Genomic DNA, 20,253 nt, shown 5'->3' with positions numbered 1-20,253 from the left:
ATTATGCAAAAGAGAGGCCTAACAACCAGTTGTTTGTTTCTGCCATTATATCTTTGTTCACCTAAAACTTCTTCAGAGATTCAAATGATTTACGAGAATACATACTTAAATAGAATATGAATATTTGAACAATGACTTTGGTTGATATTTAAAAAAGCTCCAACATCCAGCTCAACAAACGGCTATAACAAGCAGCTACATTCCAGTATATGTGTTTTTAAGTTTTTAAGTAAACACGGCAAAACATCCTGAGAGATCAAGTCATTTCTTATGTGCAGTCTCTGTGAAGGTAGCAGTAACATGTGGCTCAAGGTCCATCAACACTTGGGGATTATGGCTGCAGTAATTAGAAGTATTGCTGATGCTCTGTGTGCGGGCATGTCAGCAAGGAGACGGACAGCTCCAGCAGGTGGAAAGGATATAAAGTAGGGGGAGTATGAACTCTTTTATCCCGGCACAGAGGGAGAAAGTGGTGTCAGAGGGATTGCCCAAAATAACTTGCCTGGTGTCTGGACGGCGGCGATATGATGTGAGAGAGATGGATGGGAAGGGGCCCCAGGGCAAGTGCTAAAGCAGGGGCCATCCCAGGACTGGCTTTCAGCAAAGATAGTGTCAAGGCTAATCGGCAATAGCTTTTGTATTCTGCTTGAGGTAATTTAATTTATTTAGAAAGAATAACTGAAGTGGGAAAAGTTTGTGACTTTTTATATGAAAGGAAATATCCTAAATCCAATTTGAATTATAATCACTAAAATGGGCAACGATGGAACGCAATACATGTTCTGGGAGTAATTCTAGAAGGCTTGGGATTATTATTAGTCAGAGAATTCAGAAAGACTTCCTCACTAAGAAATTAAACTAGCGTATAACATGATTGAAAATATTTGTTTTTGGAGCACCTTGGCAGCCGAGTGGTTGCAGTACAAATATCCGCATCATCCTGGGTTTGATTCGAGCCTGGAACCTTTGTTACATGTCATGCCCCTCTCTCTCTCCCGCCTTTATACAAAATAGCCTCTGTCACATGAAAGTGATAATGCTCCAAATACTCAGGGGGTTTGAGCTAAAAGCTAATGTGACCATGCCAACATACTCACAATGGCAATGCTAAGATGCTGGTGTTAAGTATAATGTTTACATATTCACCGTCTTAGTTTGGTGCGTTAGCATAATGACATTAGCTTATTAGCAATACACTCTAAAGTACAGCTGAGGCTAATATTAGAATGTCATATTTACAGGTATTCGTTCAAAAATTAACATTGGAGAAATTCATATGTTGACCTGATGATGGGGCTAGATGAGGTTAAGGGATTTTTTTTGTAGATAACCCCATAAAACTGTAAGATGCTTTGTCTCATTTGCTGTGGATTATTGGCTTTTCGGCTCAGGGCCTTCTCAACCTGAGCACAGTTAGTCTTGTGTTGACACTTGTTTTCTGTGGAGTAAAGAACCGAGTTCTGTGAGAGATTCTTAACTCTGACGTTATGAACTTACACAAATACAAACATGCCACTTCCTGCCTAATTTCCTTTGCATCTTTCAGCCACACTGATACTTCTGATCCCATTTCACCTACACAAGCTGAGCTAATGTGTCAATTTCCTGGCCGTCACATTTTGAATTAATCAAATGAGCACTTCAGATGCACTTCCAGGATGTACCAGTGGTATCTGAACACAAATGTATTTCCAATGCAAATGTGCACTGCATAGTTTGTCACGGCACCTTATGCCTGGACAGACAGGGAGATGTGTAAAGAGATATATTTATTCGACATCTACATGTAGCTAAATAGTAAGATTTCAATATTCAAAAAGACAGTTTGTGCTCTTTGTGCAGTTGGCCAAGTAACTGATATACAGTACATTATATTTGATAAATATAAAAAATTATAAAAAGCTAAAAAAAACAAACAACCATATATATTATAACCATACGATAGCAGCTGTGAGAGGAAAAAAGGGTTTCTTACTTGAAAAGTGCACTCTGGACACAAAAGAGATGCACCCACCCCCAAGCAGACTAGCAGTTGTAGCGATAAGGGTAATGCCACATATATCTCAAATTACCCTTCTGTAAATCCATTATCACCCTGGAAATGTAGTCTGGTATACATAAAGAATATTAAGGGATCAGAAGTCCAAATCCAAGAGGACGTCCAAAAATCCCAAAGCGAGTTGTTTTTGTAGACAGCGAGTTGGCTATGTCTAGGTGGACATGATAGATGATAGCAGTAGGTTTGATGCGTGCATATAAACATGTCATTATATTGTATTTTTGTTATCAGGATGATTAGAAACTATTTTGTTCCCAGTAGTACTAAGAAAGAAAAGTGTCCAGACCCTTTTGTGAGCGATTGTGCACCGTACAAGGGGATAGAGTTCATGTGGCTGCTGTGCACACTTCATTTTCCTTCCCCCGGAATGTGCTAATTGTTGAACATATTGATGTTGAAAACAAGCCAAATAAATCAGAAGATAACAGATCACAGTAATGTCTTGTGTGACTCCCTGACAGCAACCATTTCTGACTTTGACAAAAAACAGTCTCATTAAGCTTCTCCTACTACACTGCTAACATGTAAGTAACATGACTGGAATATTATTAAAGAGACACTTCACAGAATAGCACAGCTGATCTGTTATAGGGTAAATAAAAAGCTTACACATAGTTACAAACTGGGAAAGGTCCTCCAGGATTCATTGTTCTACAAAGCCGGCTTCATTGAAAAGGTGAAAAAACAGTAATGCCTCAGTAACCGTGTCAATATCTCAAACCAATACCAAATGCTTGGTGTCTGTAAATTTGAACACTTGCATGCACATTTATTAAAAAGATTTAGTATTTTTCCCAAAAATATGTTCTTGGCAGGATGGAAAAGCCTTTGAAAAAGCTCATGAGTCACTTAAACCCTCCACTGAAACCCATACCAGTGACATTATGTTTGGGAGATAAAAGACTAATACAGACTGAGTATGAACTAGTTTAAGTAACTCTACATATTAGGAATGATTAATCTCAAGATTTGAGAATGCAAAGCAAAGAATCATACCAAAGGTAGTAGGTACTAAAGTCTGTAGCTAAGCTGATATTTCACATTTATAATTTGATTAAACCGTGTCCCTTAGAACAGGGAATGTATTTGGAGTTAAAGGTTTTTTGTCCTGTAAAATACATTTACAAATGACGACATTTTTGCAGAAGTACAATGAAGTCCAATGGAACTTATTTGTGTTTTGCACACAAAATATGCGAACTGACAACTTTGAGATACAGTTGAAAGATTTAGATTTATTTATGTCTATCAGATACAGTGAAGGGAAAAGTACAATTCCTGCTGAAATATAAACTCAGTGGCCACTTTAATAGACACAGTTATACAGTCTAAAAGTCTACTTTTGCCTCTAATGTTCATTTTTTGTTGACACTCATCTGTGTTGATTAACTGCAGGTAAGACTGCAGAATCCGACCTTTATGAAGTGAAACGAGAAGATCTTAGTACTTGTTTGAAAATATTATTGGCCAATTGTTCGAAACGTATGACAATGAATTGAATTTGCATTATAATTATTGATATTTAATGAAATAAATGTAATCAAACAAAAACAAATAACTTCATAGGTTTATTTTTGAATTTCTTCTAAATCAAAAAAATATTCCCTACCCACCACTGTTCATTTTTTAAAAATATGTATTTAATATTTATTGCACAACCTGAAAGCATTAAATGAACACATGACAAGTCATTCGAGTGATTGTGTCTTAAGTCAATTCACGAGTCTACATTCTATTGTCAATGTGTCAAGATGCAAGACATCAAAACAGTAACTCCGGTCGACTCGAGGCCAAGTCACAATGACTCCACACCTGACAGGCCTGCTTTACTCGATTACATTCAATAGCACAGGTCTACCTTATAAAATGACAGATGAAAAATGCTAATAGGCCAAGTACAAATAAAAACTGGACTTTACTACAAAAGAATGTGCTGTCCACTAATAGGCTAGCAGGCGACGAACCAAAAGGAGCAAATAAATGGCATTCTATTAATAATAAACAAATGGGAATATAATACTTTCACAATATCACTATGATACATGTTGCTTAACACCAGAAGGCTGTACAACAGACACAGTATCCACACTAGCTGTTCCCTGTAGGGACACTGTTACTACAGTGCTCTTTTCATCGGGGATTAAAAGGCTTCTTTCACAGAATGATGTCATTCAAGGACGGGGGACTTATTCGCCGAGTGTGTTTCTGATACACGGCTTACTGCACTCCACTCCCGTTCACGGCGATGTGAACGCGGAAGGAAACGTGAACCTCTGAGCCACACGGGGCGGTCACACCCCCTTTTCTCTGAGCACCGCAGACTCCAGCCGACACACATACACACACACGCGTACACGCTCGCACACGTACGCACACGCTTGACATACGCTAGGCGCAACTGCGCAGACACACAGAAGACAAGGGAGAATTCGTCTTCAACTTGTTTCTGCAATATTACACCGCGCTGCCTGAATGTGACGTGAACAACGCTGAACGACAACGCGCACCGGTGAGTAGTTTAGCTTTTTCTCCATTTATTATATTATTTTATATTATATTATGGTCGAAAGTGGAAATAAATGTAAAGAAAATAATTGTATGGCTGGCAGCAACGTGGAAAACGATCGTTGCGCAGCACAGTGATCACCCGTGCCAAAATAAAAAAGTCACTGTATGACATTACTTGCCACCAAATTCTGCCTCGAAATTAAATGCGCACAAATATTGACAAGAAAAGTATCTACATCGTTTGACCCTCAGAGGGAGACGTCGTTCTGAATGAGGTCCTCGGGTGACGTTGAGTGCGTATGCCTTATCGATGTATAATTTTCCGTCACGCTGAATGATGCGTCATTGTGCGTTTGGATGCACTCTACGGTCTATGGATGCGCATGAGGAGACTCCAGGAGGATGCACTGTCTATCCTGTCCAGGACATGACCCCACTGGCTTTGATATGCTTTCCTTTGGAGTAAGTTTATGTCATTTGACCAAGTGTAGTGAACATATCTGAAGGGTTGAACAATTTGCTAGAAGCTCAGCAGCCATAGCCTTACTCAACGTTTACATCTTGAACTTTGTTTAACGGTTAAGGGATTTTTAAAGTGCACTCGTCGGACCACCGGAGGACTGAAGGAGGAGCTCAACATAGGAGTTGTTTAACTTCACCAGTTGTTTTTAGTGGTTAGCTCAATGACTGTTGTGATTGCAGGTTTCACCAAGCTGTCCCTCCACCTACTGTAAACAGATAAAATCTTGAACCAAGCCCAACATGTCAAACACAGCAGCAAGAATTGTCTCTTAGACTTGAGGTTTTTTTTTTTAGAGTTTCCTGTAAATGCTCATCTAAATGGGTTTCGTGGTCCAACATGAAACTATTGCTGGCGTCCAGTGATGTAAAAAACAAAGTTTAAAAAACATTAGCATGTGATTTCCTGTTGGGCTGCTGTGTCCTGGTTGAGGTTGACCCTCTAAAACAAACACCAGCAGCACACATCCAATGTAAAGGTGTGCCCCAAATTAAACTTACAGTAGCAACAAAGATTACTTTGTTATGTTTTCACTTGTGTGTACGCCACCTTTGTGAGGATATAGACTTACTGATCATGTATTCATTGTACTGTAAACATTGCTTGGAAGTGTTGCCATTATTGACACAGGTAGTTCCAAAGAACATTTTAATATCTGCAACACTGGAGTATCTACAGCAGACAATTAAAGCATTCTGGTTATACAACATGCCACCCGTAATGAACTAGATGACCAACAACTGTTTCTAAATGCTTCATGCAGATAATTAAAGGTGCAGGACACACAAACAACTGCGTTTAGGAAATATAGGCCTATGTCCTCTCATCATTGGCCAGGTGTTCCCAATTAACCAAAATAGAGAGGACATGGAGCCTCTTTTTAATGCAGCAGAGTTCCGAGGAGCATGTCGGTGTGAGGATGCCTCAGAGACACTTAGCTGTGTGACATTTTCCCGGCAAAAGTGGCCTAGAAATCGTGAAGTGGCAGACGCTACCTTTTACAAACTGTTGATTGTGAACGTTTTCAAATAGAACTAAACGATGAAAAAGCAGCAAAAATCCTTCTAAAAGACCTGCCGAGTGATATTGAACTGCCGTAGATAGGAGAAAGGTAGCTGCAACCGCTGATAATTGTTAGCTATACACTTTCGCCCAAGTACAATGCTAAGCTGAATGGTGTTCTCATCTGTCATTGTAGGCGATTAGCCAAGATTAATGACTCAGAAACTCTCTGCACGAGGTCATCCATTTGTCTCTTTAGCAGTTTCAGTAGCTCCCTGAAGACAAACAAAACTCAGCTTATAGGCATACATAACTGAATGAATCAGGCTATTCAGAAGAAGTTTTATTATTTATTTAATTACCCAGGAAGGAAGCGGAAAGGTTTATCTTGTGTCGAACAGCTCGGCCAGCGGCTTCGCTATCCATTAACTGCCTCAGCATGAGAAGTGTCTTGAGGGAGCACTGAGGGGGACTGCAACATTTCAATAACCAAAGATTGTGCAAGTGACAGTTGCTGTGGCTTTTCTGAAATAGCGAGCGGGGTGTCTCAGGGGCACATATAGATAGCAAGTGTGATCCCAGCTGCCACTGTGGCATCCAAGTCTTAATGATAGGGCAGTTGAGTGGAGTGTTTCTTTTCATATGCTTTGAGCTATGTATTGAGTTGCTGGACCATTGTTGATCGGAGCTACTTTTGCCGTAACATGAAATAAACAGCTGATGAGGATTATACAGCTGTCGCTCCATAGTAATAAGGGGGGGGGCTCTTAATCGAGTCTGTGTGTGTGTGTGTGTGTGTGTGTGTGTGTGTGTGTGTGTGTGTGTGTTCTGGAACTTCTATCCTTGAGAAGCATTATCAGTTAAATTCTGTTTTACTATTTGAAACGTGTCTACTCACCAAACTTTGTTATGCGTTTTCAATCCTGCAATGTTGAAGACCGACTCTTCTAGTTTGTTCCTGGTAAAATAAGGTGACCAAGATTGTTCATTAGGATACCAGTCAAATAACTCCACGGTTATACTTTTGTGAGGGAAGTTCATCTTTGGTCAAATTACATTATAATACCAATATTATCTATCTCCAAATCCCACACCTGTTGATACAAGCATTAGATAATCAATAACAAGGACACCCAGTGATAAATCTCAGAAAAAGTTAGACTTTAACCCAGGAAATATGTTGTTTTTTCCTTGCTGGTGCCATCTGAGAATGCATCATCAACTGTAGGATCTGGTGCAGAGTTGACAGTGTAGTGACAAGCACACCAATGAGATTGGCAGTTGATGAAGTGGTTAGTTCAGTGGTCCAGGTGGAGTTAAAGAGAAAAAGCAGACATTCGGGACAACTAAAAGTCCTCACAAGTATAGTAAGGCACATGTGTTTGCACATGTATCAGTAACTGCGTTTGGGTACGCAAATCTAGTCGCGAGTGATTAAAGGCTGAGCTTAACACAGCCTTTCAGAGAGGCTGAAATCTCGGTGATTAGGCTGCCGCCCACACAGTGTGCTGCCGGGACAGCTGCAGCTGGTTATCAATCAAGCGTTTAGAGAAAAGCTATCGAAACGGATCCCACCGCTCGATTCTACCAACTCGTTTTTTATAATGAATACAGAAGGCAAAGAGGCACTTCAGTTGAACTCTCTTACAGCCATCTACTGTACATAAAGTCATAACGCAATACTCCTTTGACTGGGATACCACAGCTCTCTATTGACAGTTTCTGATTAAACCTTTTTTCAGCAATATGAAAATGGTCTAAATCCCAGATCTGTTGGTTTTAAACATTTCATTACAGCAATTACAACAAATGTAGAATAATCCAATACAATTTAAGGATCACTGTACAAGATTTAGTGACATCTAGTGGTAAAGTTGCAAATTGCAACCAATTGAATGCCCCTCCGCTCGACCCTCCCTTTCCAAGCGTGTCAGAGAACTACGGTGGCCTTCAGCTAACGTAAAAACCTGAATGGCCCTCTTTAGAGTTTGTCCGTTCTGGGCTACTGTAGAAACATGGCACTTGAAGATGACTAGCTCCGTATTGACATATAAATGGCTCATTCTAAGGTAACAAAAAACGATTCTTGGTTTCAGGTGATTATACACCGAAGAAAATATAGTTATGAAAATGATGTTCCACTTCTGCCAATAAATCCTGCTTAATCTTACACACTGCTCCTTTAAGTTTTCAACCTTCAAGGCCAACTTCCCCTGGTATATAATCAAAATTAAGAAGACTGGTACAATTTATTTATTTTACAGTTTAGCTACCATGTGCTGGAAAGGGGCACATCTGAATGCCATTCTTGAAATGTGCTGTGTAAGCTAAACCGACCGTCTGTTGAGGCTGGAACCTCAGGAAATTATTCTCTTAAAGCCAAAAACAACAAGCTGCCAGGAATGGGGAGAGTGGGAAGTTCATAGAGCATGAGGTGGAGGCGGGGGAAGATGGATACATTTCAGTGCTCTCCAAAATAGTAGCTACGGGTGCACACTGGGACCCTCATGTGATAGCGTGCGCTGGTTTTTAAATCCCCGTCATGTGTAGTCGGCAATTTCCTCTGTCCAAAGTCTTTGAAGATGACTCTCATCATGAAAGAACATTTATTTGATCCCTGGCATGTCCTGTAGTCCGAGGATCAAAAGTCACAGATAATGCCATGTGGACCTTGGAAAGAGCTGGACCCCTTGCTATGGAGAGTAGAAGAGAAGAAACATACTTTGAAGTGAAAAGTATACTGAAGTGCACAGAACGTGCAGTCTCGTAGCAAATTCGCAGCTGATCATAAAGCATATGCAAACATAGGCTAAAGAGGAAATCAACCATTTCCCCATCTAGTGAGGTGAACTATAAATATTTCACGTTGGACGAGCAAAGTGTGAGTTCAGCAGTTACCGGTGCTTTTAATCCCCAATGACGAGACATTTAAAAGAAAAAACTGAATTGGACCAGTCTTCTTTCTTCGTAATTTTTATTAAATTCTTGTAAAGACAACATTTGTGGTGTAAAACTACAGTATTTAGCAGCTTTGCATTCTATTTCAGAGGCATAGGTATATGGTCTGTAATTACTTCCTCAAAATGATCAGCTCAGTCATTTGTGCTGAATATTCTATGCCACATCTGTTCACATCTTTCCTTTTCTCTTGTTGTTGACACATTCTCAGTGGCCGTTGGTAGAGTTCACGAGTTTTAACTAAATGGAAGCTACAGTGTATCTAAGGTATTGGAAGCGTGCAGAAGTGGCGAGGTTTGGAGTGGATTGTAAAGACTTGTCTTATATGTATGGGCAAATCATTCAAAAATGAAAAATAGAATGGAACATGCAGGCTTTGCTTTTAAAAAAAACGTTTTGTCTTTTCATGTGAACACGGAGACTACCAAGCAAACATTTCTGTCACAGGTTTTTTCACATCACCCAATTTACAGTATATATACACTACAGTTGATGTAAAGTACAGCATATCTAACTGATAGCTGGAGCTTTGTATTTGTATTTTAGAGTGAGCTCAACAAGTAGTCAGATGACTGACATACGACTGCCCTCTATGCAAATGACCCGCGACCAAATAAAACTGGTTCTGTTTGGATGCCCTACACTATTGCCGTCTTCCTTATCCACAGCTGTTCTGTCTCTTCACTCAGCGTTTCCATTAAGACTGCTTTTGAAGTGCATCTCGGACGACTCATGTCTGTCGGATATTGAAATTCTTGAATTTTCTACTCTTGCCTCACTTTATATATTTTTTCTTTTTCTTTTTCTTTTCTATTTTTAATATCTATTCAATGCCGCCAATGCCTTAAAAAAAGGGTAATTGAACAACCTTCTACTTTTTTGTTAAATATATTGTTTTGCTGTTTACAAAATCCTTACTCGGCTGTACAACTTTTTTGTGCGACAGTTTGAGGTGGACTGGCTGCAGTGATGTCCAGAGCCACAAAATCCGCCTCGAGGTCCCGGAGCCGTTCCAGGTCTCGGAGCCGCTCCAGGTCCCGGTCAAGATCCCGCTCTACCTCCCGCTCCAGAAGTCGCACCAGATCCCGGTCCAGGAAGCGCCAGCACCGGTAGCGTCCCTTTTTCTGAACTATCCTCCTTTCTGAACAATCTATTGGCTGTGTTGTTTTTCTGTGGTCAAGATCAACTGCCTGTTGCTTCATTGTTGGAGATGCCTCTTTGTTGCCAGACCAGAATCATTCAAACAAGGTTTGAGAACGGATTCTGGAAAAAAATAGTATTTAGTACATATGAATGAAGAATGCCTTGACCCACCTAATGCTGAAAGTATGAATGACTGTGATGAAGAAAAGAAAGACTAGCAGCAGGTGCAGCTGGTAAAGTGCTGCCTTGTTATGCACAGACACCAATCATCCTCTAGTTCCTGCTAAGCCCCTTTTTCCACTCAAATCCTATCTCGTAAATCTTATCCCTAAGATCTGACTATGCATCGTGCCGGTAAGACTTGACATGTAAAAAATAAGTCTGCAGGTAGATTATCTGTGACAGTGGGGATGTCAACATGCAGCTTTGTGTTCAGTTATAGTCAGCGTGTCCTGTTCGCTGCATATTTATTGATTTACATCTGCAAGACCGTCTTGTCCTGTCCAGGGCTTTATTACTTTTGGTTCTCATGAACTCTGGAGAACTGGTGCAGCATGTAACGTATTAATGGATTTGGGTTGGACTCCAGCTCTTGACTTCGGCTTCTGTATCAAGAGGAAATTGGTGTTTTAGAAAGAGTTCAGCTGCCGGTTTGGGAATTGACTTAAGTAGGAGCGAACATTATTCCAGTTCGCAATTCGTGGGAAAATATTTTCACATTAGTCGACCTCATCGGCGTATGAAAACATTTAATCAGGAGGGCAGCATTGGTTGTTGGTTGGTTGGCTGAAATAGAAACGTGCTGGTTGAGGGGTTATCTGCTGGATGTGATGTGTGTTTTGAAGAAAAAGTGAGGCTTCACACTGATGCCTTTGCTGTTTCCAGCAGAATGACGTGTGGTAATAAAATGGCAGGGCAGCTCATTTTTACTGGCAGTGTTGTTCAAATTAGCATGAGTAAGAGACATGGAAGGAATCTAATGGTTTACTCTTCATGTGCCCACCCTTCTCATGTGCAAATGGGTTTGTGGTCACACTGGAGCTGTGCAAGCCTGAATCCCTACATTAGCATAATGTGTAGGCAATGTAAAATACAAACACACCAAAACATTCTCACACATTATTTCCCTACATCGTGTTGGAAAAACACAGCTCCAACACAAACCGTGTCCTCTTGACTCCTCTTTCACTGTCAGCTTATTTTAATTAATTAATCACCTCAGTAGTTAAATGGGTCACAGATGCAGACTGCAGCAAAACACTTACTTTGGACTTTTCTAAGTGATTTATTTCCTGTTTAATAAGAGAAATCATAGTGTATTTTATATATAAAGACCACATTAAGATGTTGATGGTATTTTGGATGAACAGTCAGCACAGTAAAAATGTCTCACTAAACTGGTTAAACAGCTGGCAAGCATGGAGTCAAAGGATTGGAGTAGGAGATTTTTTTTCTCTCTCAAACGGTCCATGTGACTTTCTGCTCCACCATAGTTGGCCAGACGAGACAAAGTATCTGTAGCTCGCAATGTGAATGTGCAGTGCGGCTCAGTGCGCTGCTCTCTTTGCTCACCCTGTATTCCAATGCAAAAGCACACTAGGTGAGTCTTTTTTTAGCCTTTTCAAATGGCTTTAGCATGTCTTTGCATGTAGCGTGGTTCTGCGCTGCCCTGCTCATTCAGGTGATTGTTCAGCAATATATAGGCTTTGAATGTATTTGTAAATATACTTTCACATTTCAGTAGGTCTTTATATTGTATTACGATTCTAATTGGAAAACCAGCTGAGAAGATTTGTTTCATTTATTGAGAGTTGTCTAAAAGTTGCTGAAGATGTACTGTTGCTGTAGAGAAAACACGAACAGAAAAATAACTAGTTTGATGTATTGCAGTAGATTTGCGGCATTCATAATCTCAAAGCTGTTCGTGGAAAGTTGTGGATATTGTGTTGGACTGATCTAAATCACCGAAGACGGGTATAATCTATAGACTGTGTTCACGGTGCGGGCTAGAGAACGACGCGAGGCTTTTTATCAGAAGCGCAGCAGAGCCACCATGTGGCCTAGTCCGACCTTGCATCTTGGCTCTGCACCACAATGTGAAAGCTCTGCTTTTCAAACGGACTGGTTTAAGTGGCAATCTAAGTTGTATTTTGTTAGTATGCGTTTGTCAACTTATAACATGTCATAGTCCATTTAGCCATAGTGGCATTTGGGGCTTTAAAGTGTCCTTAGTGTGATTAGCCAACATCTAGATTGTTTTTATAAACTGAGTGACCAGGTTGTACTACGTTGGTGAAATGGCAAAGCGCTATATGATCACATATACAGCAGGGGTGTATCCGTCTCTCTGCCCAGTTACATTTTGTGAGAGAGTCTCAGATCGATGTCAGGAGTTTAGTGAAGAGCCTGTGAGATACAGATTCAGGCAAGCCATGTATTAGATTGTAGTACATTCCTCAGAAACTTCAAAAAACTTTTTAGTTATGTATATCTATAGTCTTAATTTGTGTATTAACCTCTGATAACTATTTGCTTGCTTTTCCTCTTTGCTTTTGTTCACAGCTCTAGGTCTCGGTCATGGTCAAGATCTCATTCTCCATCTCATAACCGGGAGAAGAAATATCAGAGGGGATACCAGAATGGTCGTGAGTTCCGGGGATACCACCGCGGCTTCCGGAGGCCGTACAACTTCAGGGGCCGAGGGCGGGGCTTCTTCCCACGTGGACGCTACCAGCGTGGTGGCTATAACAATAACAACAACAACTTCCGCCCCAACTGGAAGAATTACAAGCAGTACCCTCAAAAAGAACAGCAACAACAGCAACAGCAACAACAGCAACAACAACAGCAGCAGCAGCAGCAGCAGCTGCAGCAGCAAAACCATTCACGAGGACGCTCTCACAACCTCCAGCAACGCTCAGGAAGCCCCCCTCGTGGTCACTCTCACCACTCTGACCGATCCTCTTCGCCATTATCCAGACACTCGCAGCATTCTTCCTCTTCCTCACACTCCTCCTCTCCCAAATGGAAACCATCCTTGTTGCAGATTAACCAGAACTCCAACGATGTGAAAGAGGAGCTTTTTGCCCCCAAGGAGGTCCAAAAGGGTGGAGGGGGAGATGAGAAGCCAGTGGAGCTCAACGGGGTGTTGGCAGGAGATGCCAAAGAAGGAACATGCAGCGGGAAAAGTGAGGGAAAATGGCAGAGCCCGACAGACTGCAGAAGCAGTCCAAAGAGAACGAGTCCTCTGGTAAGCTCTGTTGTTATTGTTGGTCAGAACAGCCAAACGACAAACCAGTCAAGTCCTTCCCCTAAAATCACAAACGACATCGGCAATGGCGCCCCCTCCTGGAAGATGGTGTGTAGTAGTTCATCCTCAACCAAAAAAACCCCACATGAAGGTCTAAATCCAATGCTTTCAAGCTATGACTTCTTCTCCAACGAGGACTACCTGGATGGAGATAAAACAGCAATATCCGTTGCCTTCAAACAGTAAGACAGATTTTTACTCTTCTTTTTTCAAATTGTTTTATCAGACTATGCAAGCTTCATAAATGTACAGATACAATGTGATGAATTATTGCTTGAATGCCTTAATGTGCCTTTTTTAAGACCACACTTTTTATGTCATTTTATCCTGGGTAGTAAATATTTACATTGTTTAACAAGGAAAATAACGTAAATGTCAAATTAGGGCCTTTACAAATAATATTTTTTTTAAACACCGGGGGGAAAATGGTGTCAGAGAAGTATTTTATATTTAAAAAGGCTCTAATTTGACATCTTGTCAGATTTGTTCTTTAATTTCTGCAGTTGTCTCACAAGTTGCATGCCCAGTTAGATGCAGCTCTTTATCTCTTGTCATTGTTTAGGTTTTTGGAGGAGCAAAAAAAAAAAAAAGCCAAAGCTTTTGAAAATGGCAAGACCACAGAAGCAAATGATGTGGACATGGAGGAAGGGAAACTGAAGGCTAAAACATCAACAATTATCTCTGACTCACTGTCAAGAAAGTACAGAGAGGACATTGATGGTGAAGTGTCTCTGAAAAGCTTGTTGAAAGCTTCTCCTTTTCTGTCTGCTGACGGGGAGGAAGAGGAGAAGGCGGTAATCAAGCCTCATTCAAAGTCTCTTCACAAAGACTGGCACAACGGGGACGAGTCCTTTAAGACAAAGATAAAGGTCACTCACTCAGCCCGGGAACTGTTTGATGAATGCTTTGGCAAATGGCAGAATGTGGCCTACTCACAGGTAGCCAACAGTGACCTCGACGCCATGGCAGAGGACATATACCTCACTCGAAAGCAGGAAAAAGCAGCGGCCATTGCTGCTGCCCTCGCCAAGAGGGAGTTGGCGGTGAAATGTGAGGGACTGTCCCTAGACATGGGTGGTAAAGCCAGGAAGATGGCAAAATCTCCCCCCATCTCATCTCCTACACCACCACCAAGGAGGAGCTCTGACAAAGAGCTCAGGGGAGAGGACTCACATTTCATGTCCTCAAGAAAACAAGAAACTAAATTAAATATCAGAATGGATTTCCTTGGAGAAAGCCTGATGAGGTGAGCGTCACATAATGATACTGGTTTCCTCAGTGAGCCATAAGTCTTATCTGTACGTCCCGATGAACACATTGCAACAGTAGTACAGCAGTAGTGTTGTTTTATGTGATTGAAGGACAAGCTTTCTGTTTTTTGATGCATTTTTGTTAACCAAAAAGCAACAGACCTAAGTTTTTTTTGTTGGTTTTCAGGTCTTCTGATATTTTAGCTGAGGAGCGACAGTTGTCTCAAGATCTCGTGCAGTCCTCAAAAAAGGATCAGGAGTTTCGCTCCATCTTTCAACATGTTCAAGCTGCTCCGTCACAGAGGAGTCCCTCCGAGCTGTTTGCTCAACACATTGTCACCATCGTTCACCACACTAAAGGTGAGTCCTCACCTCTTTTGCTGTCATTATTAGAGTAATCTAATAATAGCTTTTTAAAAAAAGGGACAAATCACTCACTCACATTTAGTGTAGTAAGATTTAGCCATTAAATTGAGCCAGACTGAGCATTGTAACCTTCAAATTAGTGAAAACTAATTCATGACGATTGCAGTTTCTCTGCAAACCAAAGCATGATGTTTTTTAGGAGACTGTAAAACAAGGCCTTAAGCACTTACTCATGTTTTACTTCCTACATTATATCAAATCTTGTGTCACATGGGAATATTAAATGACATTACAATACAGTCATTTAGCAGACGCTTTTATCCAAAGCGACTTACAATAAGTGTACTCAACATACAGTAGGTATTCAAGAGAACTACAAATTCAATGCAGCATCACAGTTGGATGGAAAAGTCACAGACAGTAGATGCACTTACTACTTTAACGGCTGTTTTTAACCGTGTCCCTGCACAGCTCAGCACTTTCCATCCTCTGAAATGACTCTAAACGAGCGATTCACCATGTACCAAAGACGAGCTGCAGAGAAGGAAATGATGAAGCCAAGAAAAAGCCCAGAGATACACAGGTAGAGTCGCCTATTGAGTGACCCTCTCACCTTCAGTGTGCTGTGGCTTCACCTCCTCTTTTAACAGCTTTCAGGTATTTCTCTCGCCTTTCCTACCTGGGGAAAAAAAAAAAAAAACTATCTTGGCTTATTTGTTCTCATGCTCGGTGGAGGTCAGTTTTATTTTCCCACCATTTGTTCTTTTTCCTTTTGTGTTTTGTGTCGTCTATGTGGTTGAATGTAGCTCACAGTTTGTCGTACACTTGTACCGTGGTTCCTTTGCTCTGTGCATTCAATCATCTCGTCTTAACCGTTTCTTGTTTCCTTCTCACAGGAGAATTGATGTTTCACCAAGAGCTTTTAAGAAACACTCTCAACTTTTTGAGGCGATGAAAAGCTCAGAGGATGGCACTTACAAGGTGACTGAACATTTTGCAAAATGACGTACGTTGGACAAAATCAAACAACAGCAAACGAGTGCGCAAGCCAGATGCCTTTAGACTGAACTCTCTGACAGCCTGTGGCTTTCCTTGAAGGGAGATGCAGAGTCTAAGAAATGCAAATGCTGAATAAGGCACTTTGACTTTGTTGTTTGTTATATGTCGCCTACAAACATGGTGAATTGCTTAGACTGTGGGCACAAGCCTGACCAAGGCTAATGAATCATATAAGTTCAGAAATGGAAGCCACTGTGCCAAAGCTGTTCAAAGGACTCTAAGCAATTGTCTTCGTAAGTATTCTTAAAAAAATAAAGAACGGAATTAACCAACCGCAAGCACTTTATGCACCTGTGCTTCTATTTACGTGCTTAACTTTCTGAGTAAACACTCACAATATTTCTTTATTGATGCGCATGGGCACATGGTCAAACATGAGGGGCAAATACTACTAAAATATATTAAAGTGAGTAAATTTAAATTAGCATGAATCTTCTTTTTCTTCACTGTTGTTAAAGGACCATGCTGGTCGTTTTGCTCAACAACTTCAAACTGTGTATACTTTTAAGTAGGGACACAAAACTATTTCCCAAAGCATACCTCAAAGTTTCTAGATTGGTTTCCCAACACCCAAGCAGCTATTGGTTTCACTTCATGTCAGAACAGTGTGATAATTAACTCACAGTGACTTTAAACTTGTTTGAAACAGGAAATACATCACTGTGCACATTCATGGATCGTTTTGAAAACACTTTGAATTCTTGAAAGCACCATGTCTCCTAAGCTCTGATGGTCAAAATGTGGGAATTGGCCGCTGGACGTAGTGTTACACATGGAAGACGTACAAGCAAGGATGATGTGACATGTGCTGTTTGTTGCTGTAGTGCAGCAGATTCTGGAAGCCTTGGATGCTGGACTTTCCCCACAAGCATTCGAATGCCCAGTAAGGAGGTTTTCAAAGACCCATTTGGCGTTTAACCATGGAATAACTTAACTTTAACACAACAAATAGCTGACTACATATTGACAGTGGTGGATTGCCGATCTGAAGCAAATTCTCAATTCTTTTCAAGTTGATTTTCCTACCATATTTAAATAGCTGCTTTGAAGGCAGAAAAAAAAACAATCTAAAAACATATGCTTTGGAGAATGGTTCAGATTTTAAGGTGATTCTTAAACATGCAAAACTTCTGGTTTTGCCCTTTAAGTGCACTGGAAAATTCACTTTACAGCAGCTTGCTTTTATTCATGCCAGCTGTCTTGTTATCAGGGTTTTTCCCCTTTACTCATGGACCTCACTGTTTAGTCTAAAAACCAGCTTGGCTGAGAGCAGATTGATAGCATCTAAATGCTAATCCAAAGTCTGTCCACGACGTTGTGTTCTGTCTTTGATTTTCTCAGGATGGCGGGGAAAAACTGACGGCTGACCCGATGGACCTTCGTTTGGATATCGAGCGCCGTAAAAAATATTCAATCCATGACAGAGATAATAATCAGGATCGGGGAGGAGATGTGGGAGATTCCCCAGATTCTAGTAGAGACAGATCTGTGGAAAAATTATCCAAATCCAGCGAAAGATCAAAGTATGTGCGACTGCCCTGTATTGTTTCCGATTATCTTCAAATGTGTTTAATACCGTTGTTCATCTACCCTGCATGATAAAGAGCTGGCCATGAAGGATTTTGCATGTGCCATTTCTCTTGTAGGAAAAATCAGAAGAAGCGCTCTCGCTCAAGTTCGTCCTCATCCTCCTCATCCTCTAAGTCCCAAAAAGAGGATTTGCCCTATGGCAAGTCTGATCCCAAAGATAAAGGCATTGACAGGGCCCAACTGGGTCAAACAGAGTCACCAGAACCAGCTGAAAGAGGAAGGCCACGTGGTGGATTTGTAAGTTTAACGTATGATGTTGGATTGACACCGTGCATTTGAATCAATGCTTTTTCTCCATTTCAATTCCTTGTCTTTTATTCCAACTACAGCAAGTTCGTATTCGTGGAAGGAGCTGGAACGGAGGCAATTATCAGGGAAACTGTTCACATAGTAACATGATGACAAACATGGCTGTACAACCAGAAAATGAAGACTGGGACCCAGAGTACACTCCCAAGAGCAGGAAATACTACTTGGTAGGGTTGATCTCTTTCCCAATCATGTTTGAATTAACCAAATGGTGTCGTTGGGTCCAATCTAGCACAAATTTGTCCTTTTTGGCAACTTGTTGTCTTGACACACCTCCATCCTTTTTTTTTTTTTTCCTCCCAGCACGACGACAGAGAACGGGAGGCAGAGTGCAAGATGGTGGACAACCGAGGGAGAGGACGGGGAAGCTTCTCGCGTGGAAGGGCGCGATTCATTATCCGCAAAGCCACTGGGGGCCCCAACACCAACAGCCCCAAATGGGCCAATGACAAGTTCCAGAGCAACGGGGAGCAAGGTGACACGCACGAGGAGACGGAACAGGACCATAAAGAAGGAGAGGACAGAATACTTGAGCAGTGAAGCAGGGTGCTGAGAATCTTAATTTTCTTCTGTGTTGTTATGGGATCTGAATCAGTGATGTTATCCACCACAATGGATTCATAAATGCAGATTAAGACTCTTTTTAATGCCTTAATTTCAGTTTAGGATACTCACTCTGACTTGACAGGACGTTTTTCCACATCAGGATAGAAGTCATACCTAGTAGTAGCACTGTTTAAGGGTGAATTGCTGTTTCTCATAAGAATGATTTATTGCTTTATATATGTTTAGGGGGAATTTTACTTTTATCTCGCAGAATTGATTAAAAAAAAAAAAATACTACTTAAATTTGACATTTCTAAGTAGCAAGAGAAGATCATATCATAGATCAAATGAGCTTGTACCTTATACTTGTGCAAATGACGAAATGTTTTGCGAGCGGGTTAGAAGAGGAATAGTTTTAGAAAAGCAGCCTTGTTGTTTTGAGCTGTGTCTTGATTAGAATGACAGCAATAAGTACACTGTAGTTCATGTTGACATAAAAACATCGCTGTTTAGCCAATGCGGCACTCTACAAAAGACCCTGATCTGACATGGGACCAAACTGTATGGAGTCAAAGGTTATGCTCTAACGTCTTTCAGCCAACAGATCTACAATACTGACACCATATGAGACTGTTACTATGAGGATAACTGTACATTTAATATGTTGCTCAATAAACATTTTGCAGTCAAGATATTTCTATACATTACAGTAGGTCTTTGCTTGATCTTGGACACCACTAATCAATGTATAGTATTGATAGTGATTATATATTTTCTCCAAAAGACATTCATAGCTGTTGTACCTGGCTAGACAGGATTTTGTCTGCAAAAGAATTGCCATAGTTTTTGATGTTTTTCATTCACTGTTTGCAAACTTTTCTCCAGCCAATAGTGATTTAATCAGTTATGTTGTGTTCAACTGTGTTGACATTGTGATAGAAGAGGCTCAACATTTGCATTTGTTTATACAATACAAGGCAGTTTATAGAGCAAAAGGATGCAGTATGTCTAAACCTAAAATAAGAATGTTTTTCAGTGTATATCTCCAAATCATTTTAAGTCGAGGATTAGGCTCATCTCTGTTTGGCCAACTGCCCATACAATTGAATTACACGTTCTTGTGCCTTGCTGCGGGTCTGCTGGTCTTATTTGTACTGCAGGCCAACAGATTGAGATTCACATTTAAATGTTTAAAGATTACCTGCTTGGGGAATATTGCTTTTCTAAATAGGTGTTGTTACTGGGGTTTTTTTCTTAGAGAATGTAAATTAAAGAGACTGATTACTTTAAAGTTTGCTTTGAGGTGTGCTTTTTATTGAAATTTCTTTAAAGGTGTAATAACAATTCAGGTTTATCAATATGAAAAGCCTCTCACACAGTCATTGTAGTTTTATCATGGGAAGCATGAGCTTGATGTTTGACACCGGAGAGGAACTTAACATACTGTGTAACAGTACTTCATCTAGTGAATACACATCTTTACCACACAGTCACTACCTGCTGGTTGTAAATGTCAGTTAACAGCCTTCTTTTCTCCCAGAAACACTGCAGCAACTGAATATGAACCCATTTAGCAATAACCCACGCACCCATGACCATAAACAGTGAGCCCCCCCAGGGACAGCTCATTTAA

The 20,253-nt window shown here is 40.7% G+C and overlaps 1 protein-coding gene across 2 annotated transcripts; it reads left to right on the top strand.

Moving 5' to 3' along the window:
- Positions 1 to 4,442: 4,442 nt before the first annotated feature.
- thrap3a (thyroid hormone receptor associated protein 3a) lies at positions 4,443 to 19,905 on the top strand. 2 transcript variants are annotated; one of them, XM_079164596.1, is made up of 11 exons: positions 4,443 to 4,568; positions 9,994 to 10,156; positions 12,753 to 13,682; positions 14,063 to 14,746; positions 14,938 to 15,110; positions 15,588 to 15,699; positions 16,013 to 16,097; positions 17,517 to 17,698; positions 17,822 to 18,002; positions 18,095 to 18,241; positions 18,378 to 19,905. In XM_079164596.1, exons 2-11 carry the CDS (start codon positions 10,017 to 10,019, stop codon positions 18,612 to 18,614), a joined length of 2,871 nt encoding a protein of 956 aa, XP_079020722.1. In that variant the 5' UTR covers positions 4,443 to 4,568; positions 9,994 to 10,016; the 3' UTR covers positions 18,615 to 19,905. The 2 variants fall into 2 exon arrangements, with proteins under 2 accessions (XP_079020722.1, XP_079020723.1); XM_079164597.1 differs by lacking the exon at positions 4,443 to 4,568 and adding an exon at positions 9,710 to 9,902.
- Positions 19,906 to 20,253: the final 348 nt, after the last annotated feature.

Source organism: Pholis gunnellus, assembly GCF_910591455.1.
Source record: "Pholis gunnellus genome assembly, chromosome: 8".
Lineage (NCBI taxonomy): Eukaryota > Metazoa > Chordata > Actinopteri > Perciformes > Pholidae > Pholis > Pholis gunnellus.
The sequence above is the reverse complement of the archived record's forward strand: the minus strand, read 5'-3'. Positions and strand labels throughout refer to the sequence as shown.

Excerpts from the sequence above, each read along its gene's own strand:
- thrap3a (XM_079164596.1), top strand. The coding sequence starts at position 10,017 with ATGTCCAGAGCCACAAAATCCGCCTCGAGGTCCCGGAGCCGTTCCAGG. Across the intron at positions 14,747-14,937 it reads CTTGGAGAAAGCCTGATGAG|GTCTTCTGATATTTTAGCTG; the intron begins GTGAGCGTCACA and ends GTTGGTTTTCAG. Across the intron at positions 15,700-16,012 it reads AAAAGCCCAGAGATACACAG|GAGAATTGATGTTTCACCAA; the intron begins GTAGAGTCGCCT and ends TCCTTCTCACAG.